Source organism: Streptopelia decaocto, assembly GCF_964273445.1.
Source record: "Streptopelia decaocto genome assembly, chromosome: 7".
Classification (NCBI taxonomy): Eukaryota; Metazoa; Chordata; class Aves; order Columbiformes; family Columbidae; genus Streptopelia; species Streptopelia decaocto.
In genome coordinates, this window is record NC_138661.1 from 59,009,663 (window position 1) to 59,030,372 (window position 20,710).

General features: G+C 39.0%; 1 protein-coding gene across 2 annotated transcripts in view; it reads left to right on the forward strand.

Annotated features, from left to right (window-relative positions):
• PARVA (parvin alpha) overlaps positions 1-20,710 on the forward strand; it is a 67,583-nt gene that overhangs the window by 36,250 nt on the left and 10,623 nt on the right. For both annotated transcript variants that reach the window (XM_082059097.1, XM_082059098.1), the window contains 7 exons: positions 8,404-8,493; positions 8,593-8,663; positions 9,302-9,404; positions 11,302-11,442; positions 13,436-13,551; positions 18,777-18,835; positions 19,896-19,915. In XM_082059097.1, the coding sequence (XP_081915223.1) occupies positions 8,404-8,493; positions 8,593-8,663; positions 9,302-9,404; positions 11,302-11,442; positions 13,436-13,551; positions 18,777-18,835; positions 19,896-19,915 (600 nt within the window). The remainder of the gene's footprint in view (positions 1-8,403; positions 8,494-8,592; positions 8,664-9,301; positions 9,405-11,301; positions 11,443-13,435; positions 13,552-18,776; positions 18,836-19,895; positions 19,916-20,710) is intronic.

Sequence of the window (20,710 nt, forward strand, 5' to 3'; positions counted from 1 at the left end):
TTAGTTTTTCCATGTTGAAGGCCTGTCTTTATATCCCAGTTCCCAAATTAGATCCTGATTCTCTCCTTGACAAGAAGCTTCAGTTCCCCAAGACACGCTGTAGACACTTTTAGAAACCACCTCTTTGTTAGGCACAAATATTAAACATAACAAGAAATTGAAAATCTTTAAAATGGAGGGGAGAAGCATTAGATGTTGCAAGTCAGTTCTCATTTGTTGTACTGAATCTGAGAACCATGGCTAGATGCTCAGGATTGATGCACAGATTGCAAGCCACCAGTTATGCAAATAAGTAATACATCTGCGTATTTGTAGCCATTATTATTTTAATTTCTTTGGGTCACCCTTATCACATCTTCCTTGTGTTTGCTACCTGTCCAGCCTTGGTGTCACCCTCAAACTTTGTCTTGGTTGATTTTGGTATGAAAGCAAGCTCTTGAAGCATGGGAAACTCTCAGAAGATATTAAGGTAGTTTTGGTTTCCTTCCTTCTTTCTGGGATGTAGAAATATTTGAGCACTCTACTACAAATCTTTCGATCCTTTGTCACAAAGTCAATCTTTGAAGATTACCAGATTTTTATACTAAAACACAAGTAGCTCTAGGAACTACAGTTTGAAAATAGTGGCCCTGTGTGATACGCAAAGCAGTTCGCAGTCCCTGAAAAGGAACTTTAACTTTCAAGTAAATGTAGTCATTTTTCTAATTCTTCCAAGAAGAAGCAGTCATCTAAGTTATTGAGATGCAGTGGATCTGACACTTAATTTTTTTCTTCTTCAAAAACAAGTCTTATATACACAAAAAGAAAAGTGCAAGAAATTCAGGAAATCCTCAACTTGCTATTGGTGTGCCCTCACATTCCTAAGAACTATTTTTGGGTTTTCTCTTAGGAATAGCTAGAACTTGTTGAGCTGGGAAAGACTTATTGGAACAGATCCTTGGTTTTGTCTTTTCTGCATGAACGCCTCTTGTTGATGTTGGAATAGCTACTCTGAGCTGGTTGGTGATTCAGAGAACAAGGCAAGCCAGTCCTGTAAAATCAGCTTCTCTGCTCCACAATATTTGGGGGAAAAAACTGTTGCAGCAAACTGGTGAGCACATAGGATGCACAATTGCCTCCACTTGCTTTGGGTTAGCACTGCACCAAGAGGTCTGGCTGACTCTTCTGGATTTTACTACCTGCATATTTTTTATAACTCAAGAAATACTGTTGAGGAGGATACAGATGCTCTGCCTTTTGTCTCTATGTAGCCCCAAGCACTCCATGCAGTTCTGAGATACCTCAATAAATCAGTTCTGAGACCTCGCAATAAATATGTCAATGAATTGGAAATCTTAGCTGTCAAAGGATTTGTTTCAAGAAAATATTTTGCATTTAGGGATACCATGTGCAGACCAGCTAACAACCTGTAGATATCTTTTGCAGAGGGACCGTACCGATATATCTGAGGCTGTTTGAGTTTTCAGGCTGGGATCAAATTCAGCTCAGAACGTTTTGATAAGAACTTGGAATGGTCCCAGCATTTCTCATATGCATCCTTTGTTCTTCCATGGGGAAAAAATCAGTGTCATTTGAACTCCTGTCTGTATTTGTTCCAAACACTGTGCTGTTTTGTTGTTTGGTTTTGTTTTTTATTTTTTTCCCAGTTATTTTTTTAAACACTCCTGTAGGGTGACAGGTTTTTCAAAACATCTGCAGAGACTGCTTATGTATTTTAAAAGATGTGTTGAAGGAATGAATGGAATGACTGGCATCTGAGTTAGCTTGACACTGCACCACTTGTTACCTCTTAGAAACTACAGGGAAATTCTGGGAAAGAACCTTCATCCCGAATGAAATGGGAAAGCCTGAAAGGCTTAATGAAGCTACTTGTGACATGGGGGAGAAAGTCACATGTACTCTTTAAAAGGACTGAGTTTGCTCCCTGTTTTGTTGGTTTTTGCCTACTCAGACCAGAGATCTGTCAGTCTATGGAGGGCTTTTTTCCCTGCTAATTGCAAAAAAAGAAAGGAACAGCAAGGTAGTCGCTGAGGTACTTCAGGGTAGCTTTGGACTTTAAAGAAAGTTCAAGGCAATAAGCATTTAATTTGTATTGCATACCTCAAAATGAAATTATAGCATTTCTCCCACTCTTTGTGAACACCATTTCTTCTGTTCTTTTTGTGTGTATGCCATGTTTGGTTTAATGGAGAAATGAGAAAAGAAAATAGATTCTTTTTGGAGACTGGGTACTAATGCAGTAACATTCAAGGCAGGCACATTGTTGTCAGCCAGTTTGCATATTTATTTACTTTTACAAATGGTTGGCTTGGAGTCAGCAGTTAATGGAATGAGAATGATGTTCCTGTACAGATCATTTCCTGAGAAACATTTTCAATTACAAACATATCTCTGCTTTTCTTTCCTCATTTGTTATGTCTTGGAGAATAAATGGGGAGTAGCATTTACAACTTAAGGTTTATGTTCTGAAGACAATTTTAACAATGATCCCCACATAAAAAAGCCCCTTTGTAGTTGCAGACATATGTTTATGATGTTTTGTGCTGTGAATATCAAATTTCTGGTGGACGCTGTGTCACACTCTGCAAACTTGTAAACATCTATAAATCCATTGGATCATTTTAGTACCATGTGTAATGCAGATTTATTGTCTTTTGTGTGGATTTCTTTTGTTTCAGAGTTAAAGCTAAGCTGCCAGAATCCATATTGGATGAATTATGTACTCAAGAAAATTAGACAGTACCATTTTAGATTAATATTTTCTTTTCCCTTTGTGGGCTTTTAAGATGCGCAAACACACACATTAGAAAAAAACATTTTGGATGGATGGCCCAAAAAGCAATTGCATAAGTTTGCTTGACTAAATAGTATTATTCTGTAAAAGCTTAAACTAGGACTCTTTGAAAATGCTTTTGCTGTTTTTTCTCTCATATTCTGACCATCTTAGGTAGTTTGGATCTCTTTTCTCATTTGCCAGTACAAACTCCACTGGAATTATTTCAGGGTGTAAGACTGGAGTATGTGATGGGAAATAGGAATCACACTGAGCCAGTGAGCTGGTATAAATCAGCATAAATCCACTAAAGTCTATGCGGATACAGCCGTTTACACTGCATTGCAGACTATCAAGTCAGTAGAAGAAGTAAAGCTGTTGTTGTGCACAAGTGGTTACAAAAGCAATTCATCAAGATCATGAGCATTTATCAGAAATTTGCACCCAGTCAAGAGAGTAAGAAACCAAAAACTATTAATCTATATTTGGCTCAGCTGTAAGTGAGTGAATATCTCTGTCTTATACAAGAGCAGTAAACACATTTCTCATTGAAAATCAGCATTTTTCTAAACCGGCTGTAATTTCTGGCTACATACATAAACATAAGTAGAACCAGCATGTGCGTTTGCCTGTGGGTGTACACACACAAATATCCAGCGTTACTCTGGCAATGTGATGTCTGCAGTTAGTCCACATTGTGCTGGTTCCAGCAAAGAGAAGCTTAAGATGGAGACACAGCATGTAAAGCTACTGTCTACCATTGTAGTTTACGATATCAAGTGCGTTGTCCTTTGTCTTTTTATAGAAAGCTTTAACTTCTGGAGTCAAGCGATTGTCAACAAATCTCAGCTTCCGCAAAAAAACACGACCAACACCAAAAATAAAACAAACACATAAACAAAACCACAAACAAGCCAAAATATTTACGACCTTAAAAATGGCAGAGAAGACCTTGATTGGAAAACCCTTACATTGGAGAAAGGCAGGCAGTTAAAGAACTGCAGAAGTGTGTATGTGTGTATTTATTTAGGTGTATGTGCATGTATCTAAATCACCTGGTTTCGAAAGAGTGGGGTTGGAAGCATTGTGTCACTGTGCTCCTCCAACTCCAACGTGAGGGTTCGGTTCTAGTTAATCACAGACTTTCAGAATCGATCCATTAGTTTTGTATCCCTTGAGTAATTTCAGTTTTGTAAGAATGGAATCAGTTATATGGAGAGTCATGGCTGTAGCACTCAGAGGAGAGACCATTTAACACTACCTCTTGCTGTATTTATTTTATGATTCTTTGGATAGATATGCTAAAATACATCTAAACCACAGAGAGTGCATTGGGTGATGTGGCATTTCTGAGCTCAGTTAAATAAAAAGATGTGTTTTATTCAAATCAGAATAACATTAGGCCCTGAATACTAAACAGGGCAGCACAAAGCCTTCAGCACACAAAATAAACAAGTAAAAAAACCCAAATGAAACTGTCTAATAAATACAATGTGGAGCGACAGGCTGCATGTACTAGAGGAATTAAGCCAATTTAAACCGTATGGGCAGTACTCCACTTTCAGATGTGCTCGGCGTCCAGCGGTTTCAATGGCAGTTGGATGCACGCATCAAAGGACACAGTCTGGCTCAGAGCACCCGTGTGGATTTGATAGCATAGGTTTATGAACTTGAAATCCTAGAGCACTGAAAACAGTAAGAGCTCTATCCAGCTTAAAATAGCTGCTGTAGTTGCTGTCGATACAAGTTTGTGGGCTCCCCAGCTCTGGGGCCAAATTTGGAGCTAGCGTGACAGGAGGAAGTCTGTTGACAGCTGATAGCAGTGGAGTTGCACTTGATTACATCATAACAAATTTGGCATGTGGAGCTGAATCAGGAGTCTGAGCAGAACTGTCTATTCTTTATCTAGAGTTAAAACTGGGACTTTCACATTGCCAGTCCATGGAGATTTGTCTGGCCCATGTGTAACTCTGTTGTTTTGAAGGGTCTTGTTTTAAAAGTACGTTCAACCCCAGTTCCACTCAGCATGATGACTGTAAAAAACAAACCATGGAGGCCTGAATTTTCCTCTCCCATCCAAAAGGATAAAGTCCTTAATCATGCCAATATTAGCACAATGAGAACAAGCCCCATGATAACTGCCACACTGGGCTGTATCTGGGCTGCAGCAGAAAGGTGTTTTAACTCTAAATGCTGGGGTGGTCCGGTGGCCAAGCATGCTGGTGTCAAGCAGGCAGCTCTGTGGATACTGTCCTTCAGAGGCACGGCCACAGCTCCCAGGGCACCGGCCTGGCACCGGGGCTGGTACACATGAACTGCTGCAGCCATGGCCTCTGCTCCCTTCCCGGGTCTGCGCACTGCAGAACTCAGAGTGGAGGTCTTGCTGATGCCTCAAGTCATTCCTCAAAGTATTTCAAGAAATTAGATTATTTTATTTCAATTTCAGCTGCTGCAAAAAATGTCTCAAACCTGTGGACTTTGTTTTTACTAAACTACTAAATTGCTGAAGTGATTTTCATGAAAATTAATTAAAACAAATTAATGAAAAGCAGCTGAAAAATGGATTCCTCTGCTGAAACTGTGGTATGCAAACTCTTAACCTCAATCTCATTTTGTGGTTCCTCTATAAACACCTAAGTGTATAATAGTGGTTTGTCATGGAACTTTTTTGATGGAAATTCTTAGAAAGTAAGGCTATACTACATAGTACGTTTTCCTCTCCCTTTACATACAACTTGATATAATGCATGTGTTCTTATGTGCTCCTTTTAGTAGTAGTATTAATCTGTAGTTAAATCTTTTGTCTTCAGTATTGGGAAAGAAATGAAAAAGATGCTATCAGGCTCAGGGTTTCTCCATCATGTTTTCTGCTTGTAGAGGGCAGGAGGAGTCTTTGTTACAGGACTAATCCCAACCTTGGGCAGGGGTTGTGCGCTGCAGAACGCCGCGGCTGAGGAGGACCTGTCCTCTCAGGCAAACTGGATCCATCTGGGATCTTTGGATCACCTGGAGGTGTGTTGGGTCAGTTCTGCAGGTGGTTTGGGCAGGTGTGGGAAATGTGTGGGATTCAGGTGAGCTGCTTGTGGGAACAAGAGCACCACTTGTGTATACCTGCATACAGCAAAGCAGGACCTCTCTTCTGCTGTACAATAAATATAACACTTGCAATGCATTCCAGAACAGATGATGCATTAGTTTATCACGAATATTTATTATTATTTTATTTGTATTTTATGTTCCACTTCCATGCTGACTGCTTCTTCCAGTGTGTCTTGCTCAAGCGTAGCATCCAGCCCTTTGGGATAGGAGAGCCCAGTGGGGCAAGTTGGCTTGAACTGATTTTATTTACTGTGCTCCCTCTTGGGATTGATGTGAAAAAAGTTTGTAACATTTGTGAGTAAGTCTTCCATGAACTAAACATTTCAGAACAGAAGGACCTCCACATGGAAATTTTCTAGCCACTGACATTTTTATGCCCGTAACCATTTTGAACCAAGATAAAAAAAAAATCAAAGAGGTTAATAAAAGCAACAATGATTTTCTCTAAGGAGTGCTAGCAGTTCGAAAAATTGCCATTAAGTGTAAACAGTTCCTGAGATTGTACATGCTAGACCAGATTCATCTACACTATAACTCCTCAGAACTCAATGGAGTTACATGAGGGATTAATTTGGTCCATTGCTCTAAGCCATCAGTTTTAGAGGATATACAACAATCAAGGGAACTATTATTGTCAACATTATTTTATGACTCTTTAGAGCTGCTCAGTATTTGTATTTTACAGATACACAAGCAGGGTGAGTGTATGGAATGAAGTTACTGTTTCAGTATTGAAGGTAGTGGATTTTTCAAAGTTATTGTTGTACAATTAAAAGTAATAAGCATTCTAACAGCCATTATTACTATGAATCTTAGATGGCTGAGTACAGCTAAACAGACTCTTGAACTGTGCACAGGCATTTCATGTGGCAGAGCACAAAACATTTCACAAATCGCAGAAAATATTTGGAAAGCTTTAAGTGCTGTTATCACACCAGCTGACTAATTATCGCAGCGTTCACGTGAAACATAGCACACAGGAACTTAAGGCAGAGAGGTAAAACTGTTTTCAAAAGCTAACTTACAAGGCAGTCGTGGGGCCAGGGGCAGAACACAAGATTTCTACTGTCACTTCCTACTTTTCTATTTTCTCTATTTTTTTTTTTTTCTGTAGTTTTTAAAATAAACTTGAGGAAAGCTTCAGGTAGCAAATCTGAAATGTTAGATGGTGAATCTTGCATTTGCACATTGGTCATGTATTTTAGTTTGTGTCAGAAGTTTGTATACAGCCACCTGAATCTTTAGGGTACATGTAAGGTGGTTGAATTAAGTTATTTAAGTCCAAACTCTGACTGGAACAGTTGTGCTAACAGCCAGTTCTAGTAAAGGTCTGTACACGTATCATTCATAAAACATTCATTATTTGTCATTCATAAGACAGCGAGCCTCTTACTGGTTTGGTAAATCAGGTTTGCACTGATGTGTTGGTTACAAAGCAAGATACAAACTTTTCTGATCGCCACAGTGAGTACCCTCCCTGCACAGTGCGGCCTGTTCTTCCATAGCAGTAGGATTAGTGTACTGGCTCGTGTGTGTATTCTCTTCTGCTATGGAGGCACGTTTGGGCAGTGAAGGAAGGGGTTTTGTCTTTGCAAATGGGTAAACTTTATGTTACCCTGAAGAATGAAGTTGCTCTGCAGTGTACCAGGTACAGAACCTGTACAGAACTAGTGGCAGGACTGCTTTTACACTTCTCCTCCAGATTTCTCCATTCTCAGAGCACGTATTACAAGAACATGGATTTTGCAGCATTAGGGAACTTTGGCTGAGTAAGATCTTGTCCATATTTCCTAACAGTGGTGGGTATCTCCAAACTATGGGATCTTGGATTACTTCCCCATTCCTGTGTCCAAGCTCTTTCTCACCCCATGTCTGGGCACACTGTCTCCATACTAAAGCAGTACTTTTGAGGGTTCATCACCTTACTCCTGTGTCCTGCTGCTGTGGTTTCTGCTAAAGAAAGGCCAAGAATACAAGCCAGAAGCATCCCCCAGGCTGCTCGAGCTGGTCTCTGACCTGAACATCGGCAGTAGCCGTGTGCTGTGACTGGACCTTCAGTCCTAAATAGTTTGTCAGTCTGGCAGCTCCCATGTGGGGATATAGCCAGACCCAGCCCTTCTCAAGCAGCTAAACATGAAGCATGTCCAGAGCAAGGGCGACATAGCTGAAAGCCATAATCATTTCCCTCAGCTAAAACAATTCGTTAATGTTAAAACGGCAGGACCATTAAAATACGAGGGAGACTTTTAAAATTTGAGGACAGTGAGCCATATCCTGGAAAGTATTTGAGGAGATGACATTGGTTATAGTACCATTATCCACAAAAATTCTACTCCTACAAGTGAAGGTTTGTTGGCTGGGCCTCCCATTTTTGTTAGCTGTATTTTGTTGCTATAATTACACCTAGTGTCTTATCTAATTGAGTTATGGTTTTATAAAGAAATGAAGACAATTAATGCTACTTTTAGTAAGAGTAAAATAGTAATAAATTGAATTGAAATTTGACCAAGTTTCTCTTTTTTATTTCCTAGTATCTGAATTACAGGAAGAAGGAATGAATGCCATTAACTTACCTCTCAGTCCAATTCCATTCGAACTAGACCCTGAGGACACTATGCTAGGTAATTCACGACAATTTTACATCTCAACATAAAAGCTTGATGTAAAATAAAGTGTCATGCCTGTAATAGTTTCTAATATCTTTCTTTTAAACCTTCCAGAGGAAAATGAAGTCCGAACAATGGTTGATCCAAATTCAAGAAATGACCCAAAATTACAAGAACTAATGAAGGTAATGAAAAGCATGTAAACACTTCCAGGAAAGTGAAACTATTTTTTAATGCTGTCCCTGCCTCTTTCAGATGAACATTTCAAAGCACTGTTTAGATTTTAATTAAATGAAACCACATGGTTCACACATCCCAGTGAGATGGGCAGGTTGTTTGTTGCAGTATCTTTCTCTAGGTATGGCATAGAGTGACTTCAGAATTTGGATTAAAATGCCAAGTCCAGATTCTTAGTCCCATAACACCCCCAATCTAAGATTAACTGACTTCCCTTGTAGTCCTGGTGATTTTGGGGGTTAGAATTTTAGCAGAAAGCTTCATTAGAATCGACTTCAACACCTTTTAATTCACAATAAAATGTTAAAATACTACTGCAAACAAGGGACAGATTTCACTCCAGAAGGTACTACATCAATCTGGTATTTGTCTAGATCTTGTGTTGCATTGACGCAGCCACCTTAAAAGAGTCATTCCTAAGTCGTCCTTATTTTCTCCTGGTGGTATTTCCGATGGATTGTATTTTGAGCCATTGCAGCTTCAATATTCTTTCTGCTAAATATTTTCGTCATTGTACAAAATGACATGTGTTTTAAATTGCAAATGAATAGTGTATAATACTGCCAAATTTGTGTTTCCCATATAGGTATTAATTGACTGGATTAATGATGTGTTGGTAGGAGAGAGGATTATTGTGAAAGACTTGGCTGAAGACCTGTATGATGGACAAGTATTGCAGAAATTATTTGGTAAGAAAAAATATATGTGCATGCTGTTGGGGCACTTTGTCAGTAAGTGGATCACTTGTTCCTACTTAGGAGCCTTGATATCATCTTACATTTATGCCACTAAGTGATATAAAAATAGCATTGTATTATGAGACCCTTGAGCTATAGGCTGTACGCGCAATTCTTGTAGCTCCAGTGCAATGTGTGGTACTCTGCAGTTGATGAGAACAGCATAAAGCCTACCTGGGGTGCTAGAAAAGGACGGTTCTTGTCTTGGCAATAGTATTCACTTCAATTAAATTTATTCTCTGCATATGTGCTGTAGAAACTTAACCGTGTTACAAGTGGAAAGTAAGTTTGAAGGCAAAGGTATTTTCAGTACAACAGTGGATGTTTTTAATCTCTGCAGGTTCCATACTGTAGTTTATTCACATCGCGAAGTTCCTCTGGAAAGTTGGAATTCCTTTCTGATTTGATGTCTGGCTTTTAACATTACTGAGATAATGGTACCCAGTGGACTGCAAACTGAGCTTCAGCTGAGAAGCAGATAGAGAAAAGAAACTGCTAATGCAGGGCTGGCGTGTACTTTTTTAACTGTTGGCTTGGAAGCCATTTTCTTAGTTATTACAGCTCATAAAGTCTCCAGTAAATTTCTTTTCAGTATCTTAAATGCATCTTGAAACATCATGTGAGCACTTCTAATAAAGACTACACAGACTATTCCCTTCTATGAATGGTTAAGCTATTGAATATATTGTGACAGACTGGATATGCCCCAGACTGAGCAATTTGATTCTCATGGGCAGACCTCCAGTGACTTCACTCAAAATCCAAACCATGCGTATCAGATACTGCCTGACTCTAAATGTGCGTATACTGATCCAGCACTTATTGATTTCAGTGGAATCTTTTCCATTACCCTTAATTCCATGTGGATCAGGTCTGTGACAAAGACTTTGGTCTTGTTGTGGGACTATGCACAGACTGACCTCTGTGGAGGTGCAAGAAACTTAAGGAGATCGCAGTCCCTTCGACAGGGTTTATAGGCTGGTGGCTCAGGCTCACTCTCTTTGGGAAGAATTTCAGTTGGCTTTGACGAGAGCAAGGTCAGCTCTTATCACATAAGATATCTCTTAGTAAGATATTATTTCATAGAAGTAAATTGATAGGTGACCAAGCATTTTGTTTCTGGTGTTGTTATCAGAGCTTTTACTGCTAAATTTCCTTTGCTTACTATTTAATAGTAAGCACTAAGCCATGTATGTATATACCTAGCAATCCATACTAATCATTAACAAACCAATTCATAAGGTATTTTAAAATCTACTGCAAATTTTGGTTTAATAGAAAGAAATTGCCCAAGGTTTTAGTTGTTTTCATACCTCCAGAAATACTTGTTCACGTTTCTTGCGTGCATCCTCCACCTCTATGAATATGGTGTCACTTCGCTTTTATCACAAATAGGCCTGAGTCTCCCGAGTCTGAGGGAGAAACCGTGAGGCTGAGACTGATGAAACAAATCTTCTTAAAGTTGGTATCTGTTTCCTAGGTTCGATGGGCTGCTGTACAAGCCCCTTGCATGGAGAATACTGTTTACCCAGTAGCAGTAGAAGTAGTGGGCTTTACCTCTGAGTCTGGTGTTCCCTAAAGAGAGCTGCAGCAAATACTTGTTAGCCAGTAGTGTGGCTCTCATTAATAGTTGGCCTTCCCCTTTGCAATGTTTAAAAAAAGGGAAATTGTGAACTGTAGGATTTCAGAAGTGTGGGGAAAAGTGGCCCTGAAAGGAAACCCAGATAATTTTAAAACTAGAAAATCTAATTTTTTTTGAATGTACATCTTGGTGCATGGAATGTCTTTGTGTTCTTCATGTAGTTGACAATGTTTTTTCTTCTGTTTTTTTCTTCTATTATCACTTCAGAGAAACTTGAAAGTGAGAAGCTGAATGTTGCTGAAGTTACTCAGTCTGAAATTGCTCAGAAACAGAAGCTACAGACAGTGCTCGAAAAGATCAACGAAACCCTAAAACTCCCTCCAAGAAACATTAAATGGAACGTTGACTGTAAGTTGTGTGTTTTCCATGCTGTTCTCATCTTTTGACAGCCGAGAGTCTATAGCTGCTATCTGGAATTCTGAAATATTCAATGATAAGGGGAGACTGAAACTTGGTATTTATGGTAGGAGCTGCTCTGCATGGCACTTCCAGATGTGGTACACTCTGCCCTCTTTACTGGTGCTCAACCTCCAGTTTATATAAACTGTCTTTTCAGAGTCTGTCAAAGTAGGATATTTCTGCTCTTAAGTCCATATGCATACTACCTTAAGTTTTCTGTTACTAAATCAATTGGTTTGCTGTATTGGCAAGTACCTACATAAATGTAGTAGATAGGCAGAAGGGGAGTTAGGTCCTAGGACTCTTTATGTGAAATTTGCAACATAGATATGAATAATATTTCTGACCATTTAAGGCTAAATCTGAACCACAGGTTTTGAGTACAAAGCTCCCATCAAGGTTAGGACTGCACCTGTTTTATTGCATTAAAAATGAACATAGTCACATCTAGTAGAAATGCGCTCCGTGGCCCAACACAAGACATTTTAGTGCATGTGTGTTGCAGAAAGCAGGTTATCATCCAGTTTAGAAAATTAGGCCTCTTAGTCTGGTTTAAGTTTGGTATCCAGAATCATTTCACACTGGTGAATACCTTGACCAGTATGTAGCAGTTTTCCCTGTCTCCTGTAGCTGTCTTAAGTTGAGCTGTTTTGTACCCCATTCCATTCACAACAAATTAGTGAGAGGGAGAGAAATAGCTTGAGGGAAGAAGAATGAACATTAGGCATCTCTGACGTTCCCTTTCGTGTGGTCCCACTGAGTTTTCTATCCTCATCTCTCTTCAGCTTCCCCTCAGGTTTTTCCATTCTCTGTTGTGCAGCTGGAGGAAGGGTGTTTGGAGTGGTCTGACAATTTAACTTCTAGGTTTAATTTAATGTTTTACATGTGTTTTAGAGCTAAAGTAGAGACAGCAGCAGCTGGAGCCAGCTGTAGCACACACCGGTGCTGGGCAGACAGACATCTTTTTAGTGTCCTGCTAAAGGACCTCAGCCATGATCACTGGCACCCCAGCAAAATTTGACAGCAATGCTACATTTTATATGAATGGGTATCTCTATGGCATGGTTGGGACTTTCACTGGAAGATAGTGAAGGAGGATATTTTAGTGACCGATCCTGCTTTACCAGTGAAGTAAGGTAGTAGTTATTGGTTAATTCAAGTACAAAAAACTTAAGTGCACTGTACTGTAGCTATCAAATATAATTTAGGAATACTACTCTGGGGAAGATTATAAATGCAAAAACAAAATGCAAGAAGAAGAAGAAAGGCAATAATAAGAATTAGAAGTGATTCACTTTCATGACAATACTTTGATACTTGATTAAGGATTTCCTACAGTATGGCTTTTGATATCTTGTAAGTCGTATTAGTGTTAACTACCCATATGAAACCTGCTGTGAAAAAGCTTCAATAACAAGAACTATAACAACTTCATGAGGAATGTTTCAGTCAATGAGTTTAGTAAGTTATTGCTTAAGGCTTCTGCCAAAATAGGCTCATTTATCATCCTACAGACATTGTGACACTTAAAAATGAATAAGTGCATGTTATGAGTACAAAAATATCTTTCTGATAGTCCATAAATCCTTTTTGAAATAAAGGGAATAAAGGAAAGGCAAGGAGAATGCAGAGACAGCACTTAAACTGCCGTACATGAAATCTGGCTTTTGGATTAGCTTTAGATTTCCATCTACACAAGCCTATGGCATCCAGACATGTTGCAAAAACCAACACTTTGCTGCTGACGCATATTACTGACTGGGCTGCATTCGCATGACCTGTTGAGCAGGAGGAGACCAGGAAACACGAGGTGCCTTCAAAGTGCCCCTGGCTCCAAGTGGCAAGAGGAAAAGAGTCCCATAATCCCTACATCCTCAAAAGTAAAAATATGTGTCCTAGTTACTTTGCAGTTTGTAACTTGTGCTTTTAATATCTATTTCAGCTGTTCATGCTAAAAGTCTCGTAGCAATACTTCATCTTCTAGTTGCGTTATCGCAGTATTTTCGAGCACCAATCAGACTCCCAGACCACGTGTCCATTCAGGTTGTCGTCGTGCAGGTAAGAGAGGTGTTAAACAGCTCCTGGCAGTGGTGTGAGATCCACTGAGGGGTTTCTTGAAAAGTACATCTGGATTTTCTGTTTGAGCGGGGGTGTGTGTGTGTCTCTTTGGCTGACAAGAAACACACGTGCATCTTTCCTGCTGACAGTGCTTCAACCAGAAAAAGGCAGAATTGCTTTCCCAGATTGAGCTGCGGCTCAGAATATCTTATTTTGATTGTGAAGTGGCCAGACTCTGACATTAAAAATATATGAAGCATTATTATTGTTGGAATTTGTTTATCACCCAATATGATCTCTGGAATTACTATTTTTGCCATTTTTGACAGTCTTCTTGTGTAGAGATTCAAATCATTCTTGGCACTGAATGATGAATTGTCATTGTTTATTACACTCAGATTCATGTTAGGTGACTAAATATTCTTTTTCAGCCTTGTGCATGCTAATTTAGTCTGATTACAGTGTTGGCTTTCTCATAAGCATGCAAAAAAACCCCATCAACTAAATCTTTTGTGTCGGTCAGTCTCCTTAGTAGAGCCTCATCCATCCAAACTCTTAATGTTATTCTGTTGATCATTTTTCTTTCAGTTGGACTTGTGCTTGCTCTATCTTATTTGGCCTCTTCCCGTTTAATCCGCTTTTCTTTCTTTCCAATTAACTTCGCCTTTTATTTTTCACACCGTAACTGTATTTATGTGTTTTAATTGTTGTTACACTGACATATCTGGTGCAAAGAGCTATTGCTCAAGTTTTGAGTGACTGAAAATCTGTGGGACAGATCTGAGAAAGTAACCGCTCCTTTTTCCAGCATTCAGATCAGACAAGTTTTGTAATTTGGGGAGAAATCTGAAGGAGAGTCTCTGGTAGATGTGTCACTGACGCCTGATAATGACTCATAGACTCTCAGATTCTGCTTCATGGGCTTCTCTACAGACAGTGAAAGAGAACCTCAGCAAATCTGCATTTATGTGTTTAAGGAAACATAACATAATTTTCAAGTACTTGCCCTTGGCTATTACAAATACGTTAATTACACTGCTTTATCTCAAAGTTCTACCAAAAACAGTGTAAGAAGTCAGGAGTGCAGCAGTGAGGGCATCTTTGGAATGAGAAACTAAACCAGAACATAGTCCTAAAATAAAGACCCAGATCTTGCATTCTGCTGTCACTCCATACGTCCAGACAAAATTCCTGTTGAAATCAATGGATGTAATTGTACTCTTGTTTAATAGGCTAATGTAGTTCAACAGCACATCCACTGAAGTCAGTACAGATAAACCAATTTAAAAACAATAAGCAGTGGGAGAATCTGGCTCGCTGCTTTGCCTCTCAGCTACACAGCTGTAGCTCAGGCGCCAGAGAATTGCAGAGAAAGCGGTTGCACCAGAATAAAATCCAAGTAGTGTTGCAGAAGACTTCACCAGTCCTTGGTGAAAGCCAGTCAGTAGAACTCCAAGGCTATGCTGATTCCTATTAACAGAGGGCGGAGGCCAGTATTCTTACTGTAATTGTGTTGGAGACATTTTTCATTTTTATTTTATGGTGAGTGGGTTTTTTATTTTTATTTTTTAAATCTGTCTTTCATGTCCTGTGGGATTGGTTCTGTATAAATCATCGTGAATGCTTTGAACTCAGTGAAAGTTTTAATCAACAGTCAGCAGATCCTAAAGCCTAATTTAGTGTTCAAACTTGTGCGCCTCATGCTCTAAACCCTCATACAGTCTGTGAAGTAAGGTCATGCCTAGGGAAGCTTAACCAACTGTGTGGTAGCTACTTTAAAATTCTTCTCTAAACAGTTTGATAAAGAGAAAAGTAGAGAGAAAGAGAAGTAAAAGAACAAAGTACTTTTATAAGGTCTGTAATGAAGACTACCTTCATTCATGTCAAAATTCTGTTGGGTTTAGAAACACACAAAATGTGAGGGTTGCTCTGTTGGCTGGATGTAGTGTATTGAAATAGAAACAAAGAGACTTCTGAAACAAACAATGTGCTCATGCCCAACAGGTAATCACCGCAGTGCTTATGAAAGCTTGTTTCCTTTGGCTGTTGGCAATGAGAGTAATACGAAATCTGGGTTTTAAGCTGATTTGGGAAAAAATGTGATAGTTGGGCCTTTTGTAGCTATTTTGTTACATTATTTTATTTTCCTTTCATACGAATAGAGTTAACTTTGAACAAAGCCCAGACTTTGTTTGATCATTTCTACTGAAGCAAGTGAGAGCTTTTATGGAGGGCTGGATCTTGCCATAATTTTGCCCCTTTTAAAAAATTACTAATTTATGCCATCTACAAATGGTTAAATGACAGATTGTTTGTGTGCAAGAAATGTTAAGTCAGAGAGTATGAGAATGGCTTCAGCTTGTTCCGAGCACTGTGTCAGCAGTTCTTGGGTGCATAAACTCCTGTTCATCAAAATTAGGAAATTAATGAGATTAGAAGAAGGTGTACATCACAAGCTTAGTCTGAGATCATCGGTCCCACTGCCTGGCAAGGTCTGAAGTGTTTCTGAGCAGCTTTGCCTCCATGTTCCCAAGAAGTCTTTTTTTGAACCTGTGACAAATGTATTTGTTCTTTCAAGCTCCAGAACAGTTCTGCATTTTATTTTGGATCGAACAATTATAAAACATGATCCTCTAGATAAATGGGATAGCAACAATACATATGCAAAAGCCATTCAAATAGTGGGAAAGTTTTCAGAGTGGGACTTGGTGTGTGAAATTGAGCAGTTGGCCCTCGGTTGCATGGAACTGCTGGCATATAGCTGGTGTGAAGAAGGATGAAGAGACCCTTTCCATTTCCGGACATATTACCCGAATTTCAGATGTATTTTTTTGGTCTAGGGGTAGTTTGCAATTTAAAATGATAAATGAATAGGAAGATCTTTCATGGTCTTTAGTGGAGTCTTTCAGCTGTGAGGGAAGAAAATGCCAAGGCTGTCCAAATAACGTCTTCTGTGGTCACTGGAATGCGCGTCCAGCTTTGCTTTTTAACAGGAAATCTTCATTCATACCTAATTTCTCAGTGACTTTCAAATAGTAGATGTTAATTTTTATATTTTGTTATTTCAGTTATAGCCACTGTTGTCTTTAAGGAACATTGCTGGACAGTCTTTCAGTTCTCAGTAGCACTTGGTTGTATTTTCAGGAATATTGTGTCATTCTTTGTCTAGTATAAAGCAAACTTCACATCAGATGACATCAGTGTTAGGGTCAGTAGAGGTGGAGAGATTTTAAAGTGCAACACATGTATGGGAAGCAGCCATCACAGAGAAGATGCTTAGGCTAGTGTTTCTAAAGTCGCTCCTGATAGTTGCCATTGAGACTTTTTCACCTTTTTTTTTACAAATCAAAAGCATAGGAAAGTCTGTCTTCACATGTGCTGGTCAAATAAGTGTCCAGCAGATTGATGTTGTATTTGGGCAGTGTGGAAATTCCATTAATTTTAGTGATCAGATGCCAGGCACAAAGCTAGGGCTTGATGTCTTTTTTTGGTCAACAATTGGATCAAGGTGCAGAATTCCTATTTAACCTAGGAGAAAACAGTGACGGGGCTTTTGCTCCAGAAGGCATCACTGGCATGTCAGAGTCACCAGCAGGAGGAAATAAAGTTTCACCCTGCAGCAAAAATAACAATAAACAAAAATCCCAAACAGAGTGGAATTCTAACTTGAGGTAGCATGAACTAGGTTGTAATGTCAAATGCAAATTCTCTTTGCTGTCTGCACAAGCTGGAAGTGAAGTTAGCCCTCAATTATGTCATTTTTCTTCAGACCTTCAGGGTGTGTGACAGAAGGTGTCTCGTCAGCTTTTCTGTGCCCCCTCTTTCAATATGTAACACACTGGACTCCACTCTGTCTTTCTAATGTTCAAAGGTCCTCCTTGAATGCATTTTTGATGGTGTGCAAGATATTTAGTAACAGGGCTTTAAAAAATATAATGGTAGACCCCTGAAACTATAATGTAGCTAAAAGGACAGTTCAGATTCCCCCAAGTGCCGGTCTGGAGTGACCCAGAGGGTGCCATGTGTTGCTTTCTTGCAGAAAATTTGATCCTCATATATTTTAGTAATGCAGTATAGAAGTAATAGACTCAAGCCTGGCCAAATCCTCAGCACATCAGACACCGAGAGCTGCTTCAGGGAGCCGTGTGCTGCCTTCTCCAAGGCAGGGAAGAGCAGCAGCCGCAGTTCACATGCCATGAGGGACTTTTACAAAAGGTTATTCTCTCCTTTTCTCCACGCAGAAGGCAAGTCTAAGACTAGCATAAATTTATTTTTCTCATTTCCTTGTATGACAGGGAGGGAAGAATCATGAATAATTGCCTAATGTCTAGACTTTACATGCAGTCGTCAGCATTTGCCTGACTTTTCTTTCTGTATTGCAAAATTTTGCTAATTCCAGGGAATAGAATTAACAGAGGGAACACAAAGAGAGGCAAAACATATGTGCGGTATTTACACCGCCACCAGATGACTGTGATCAGCATCCTGGAAACAATGTCAGATTTTTAAACTCCTGCATTTTCCAACTGACTCAAATAGCAACCATTTGAGTTGGCTTCTGCCATTTTGTGTACAGCTTCTAGACACAGGCCACTCACCGCCATGTACAAAAGGCTCTTTGCATCTGAAGAACATTGGAGTCATTGCATATATTAACACTGAGATGACTAGGGTCTGTGAATGGATTATCCTCCAGTTGGATTTTCCATCACAAGCAAATGGAGCTCTTTGTGTGCAGAGAAGTCAGAAAAGGAAAACACTGAGAAAATAAAAAGTATATGAACAGGGCAGAAAGAACAGATAGCCTGGGAGCAAGATTTTTGCAAAAGAGAAGCATGAGCACCATCTGCCAAAGCTGCTCATTGAAATACAAGGCTTAATTCAACTCACCTAGATACACCTCTACTAAAATACTTACATATGTGTTTAGGTGTTTCAAATGTCTTGCTGAATTGGGGCCTTTAAAAGAAAAGTGAATTAAGAACAATGGAGAAAGGAAAAGAAATACTTCCTTCTACAGGTGGAGTTTCAAGTTTCCTGTTAAAGTACAAAAGAGTTTTCTGAAATACTTACAAGCTGACATAATATATTACTATAAGTTTGTTTAAAAATTCTTATTTTCAAGTTTCTTATCTAATTATGTTTGTGGATCACAAATAAATATTTTACTGTACCCTAAGCATTAAGCTTTACTGAGAAAAATGTCATTTTTTTATTTTTTCCAGAAACGAGAAGGAATCCTCCAGTCTCGACAAATCCAAGAGGAAATAACTGGTAACACTGAGTATGTCAACACCACTTTTGCCAACAGCTCAGTAATTGAACACAGATGTGTCTCAGAAATTGAAACATTTGCTGATATTTAGGTTTTGGTATTGGGGTTCCAGGGAAGATGATGCATCAGCCAGTGACTGTATTTTAGCCTTTTCAAGAGCTGAAAACATGCATCTAAAAATACAAAAGGGTGAGGAAATACAGAGCTGGGAAACTAAAAGCAGGAGACCAGGATAAAACAGAAGACAGAGTGAAGATATACAAAATCTTTGTTTTGTATTTGTCTACTATTAATTTATTTCTGTATTTATTAGATTTCTTATTTTAGTCAAATGTCCTTCAAACAAACAAAAATATGCTTCATTCTTTTATATTGCTATTTATTTGATAGAGAACTATTTTTTTTCAAAAAGGAATGTGATATGACTATTTTTAGGTGTTTGGACTTTGGGGATGTAAAATGATGGTAGTAATTCCTGTACATGTCATCTCAATGAACAATTTATGACAGAAGAATTATTCCAAACCAACAGAGAGCAATAATAGAATATCCTAGTTTCTAATAGAATGGAGAGGAGCCCAACCTATTATTGACTTCTTCTTAATCTTTGTGTGTTTGTTTACCTTTAATAATTACATGAGGGATCAACTGGAGCAAAATGCTGCAGTTCTTAGGAACCCAGTCATAGCACTGTTTTGGCTGGAATTATATTGTAGTTGGTGTGGTAAATGCATCTTTAAAAGCAAAGGGAAAAGTTTTCACAAAATCGACATGAAAAAGCCACCTTCACTCAGGCAACGTGTGTTGGTTTGGCTCAATAGTACGAAGTCTGAGATCTGGCCTCCCATGAGACTTTAGTGAAGGCAGGAGATGATCTACTGATGGACTCCAGACTAATCCAGATTCTCAGCTGAGTAACTTGATTAGGGTTTTCTTAATTCTATGGATCTACTGCACTTTTCACCAAGCTAAAGATCTGGCCATGTATGCTATTTTCTTTTGTAGCACAATGTCTGCAAGTGAATTATGTGTAACTGTGTTGTGTTTTGTTTTGGTTTGTTTTTTATAGGGCATTATCAGGAAGGCATGGTAAGTTAATTTAATTATTATCTTTTTCTTGAGGCAGCCCAAGTAAACATCAGTTCTGCAGTGGGTGGTGACTTTGATCACATTGCAAGGAAGTAGAAGATTTCAAGATGTCCTGGCAAATATATAAATATATGCACCGCAGGCTATTGTGGCAGTTAAGAAAAGGAAAGCAGCATTAAAATCAGTTTGACCATCTTTAAAACACTTTTCATTGCTTTTCAGCACATGTTAATTTGCAGGTGCTTTGTGGTCTAACCTCCAGAACATTACTGTAATAGTATTAATGGTCATAAGTTGCCAGCATAATATGGAATGATGCCCTATCATAAAGCTGCTGGTGAATTTGCTGGTGTTCTTGCATACATTACCTACGTACACTTTAATGACTTTGAGTCATTATTCAGCAGGCCTAAACAGCATGCAAGTTCCTGTGCCTTGTACGTCTTACTGCTGGTATTGAGACTGGCCAGCAGAAAACACTCATCTGAAGAGCTCAGGTGGATCCCACCAAGAATTTAGCATTTGCTTCTTGTGTTATTTCAATGGCTGATTTAACAGGCTACATGCGCGACCTATTTCCCCACGATATCTCTGAGCAGTCTTAGTTTGTATAAAGTCTGCCTTTGCATTTATTGAGGAATATGAATGTAGCTTTTTGTGGAGTCATTTGCTATCATTCGGGTGATTGTCAAAATGGAAATTGCTCAGAAAATACTCTGGTGCCTTTTTTTTTCCTGTTTTCTTCAGAAGGTGAGTACAGGAGCACTCCAGTCATGCTACCCTAGGTTGCCCGTC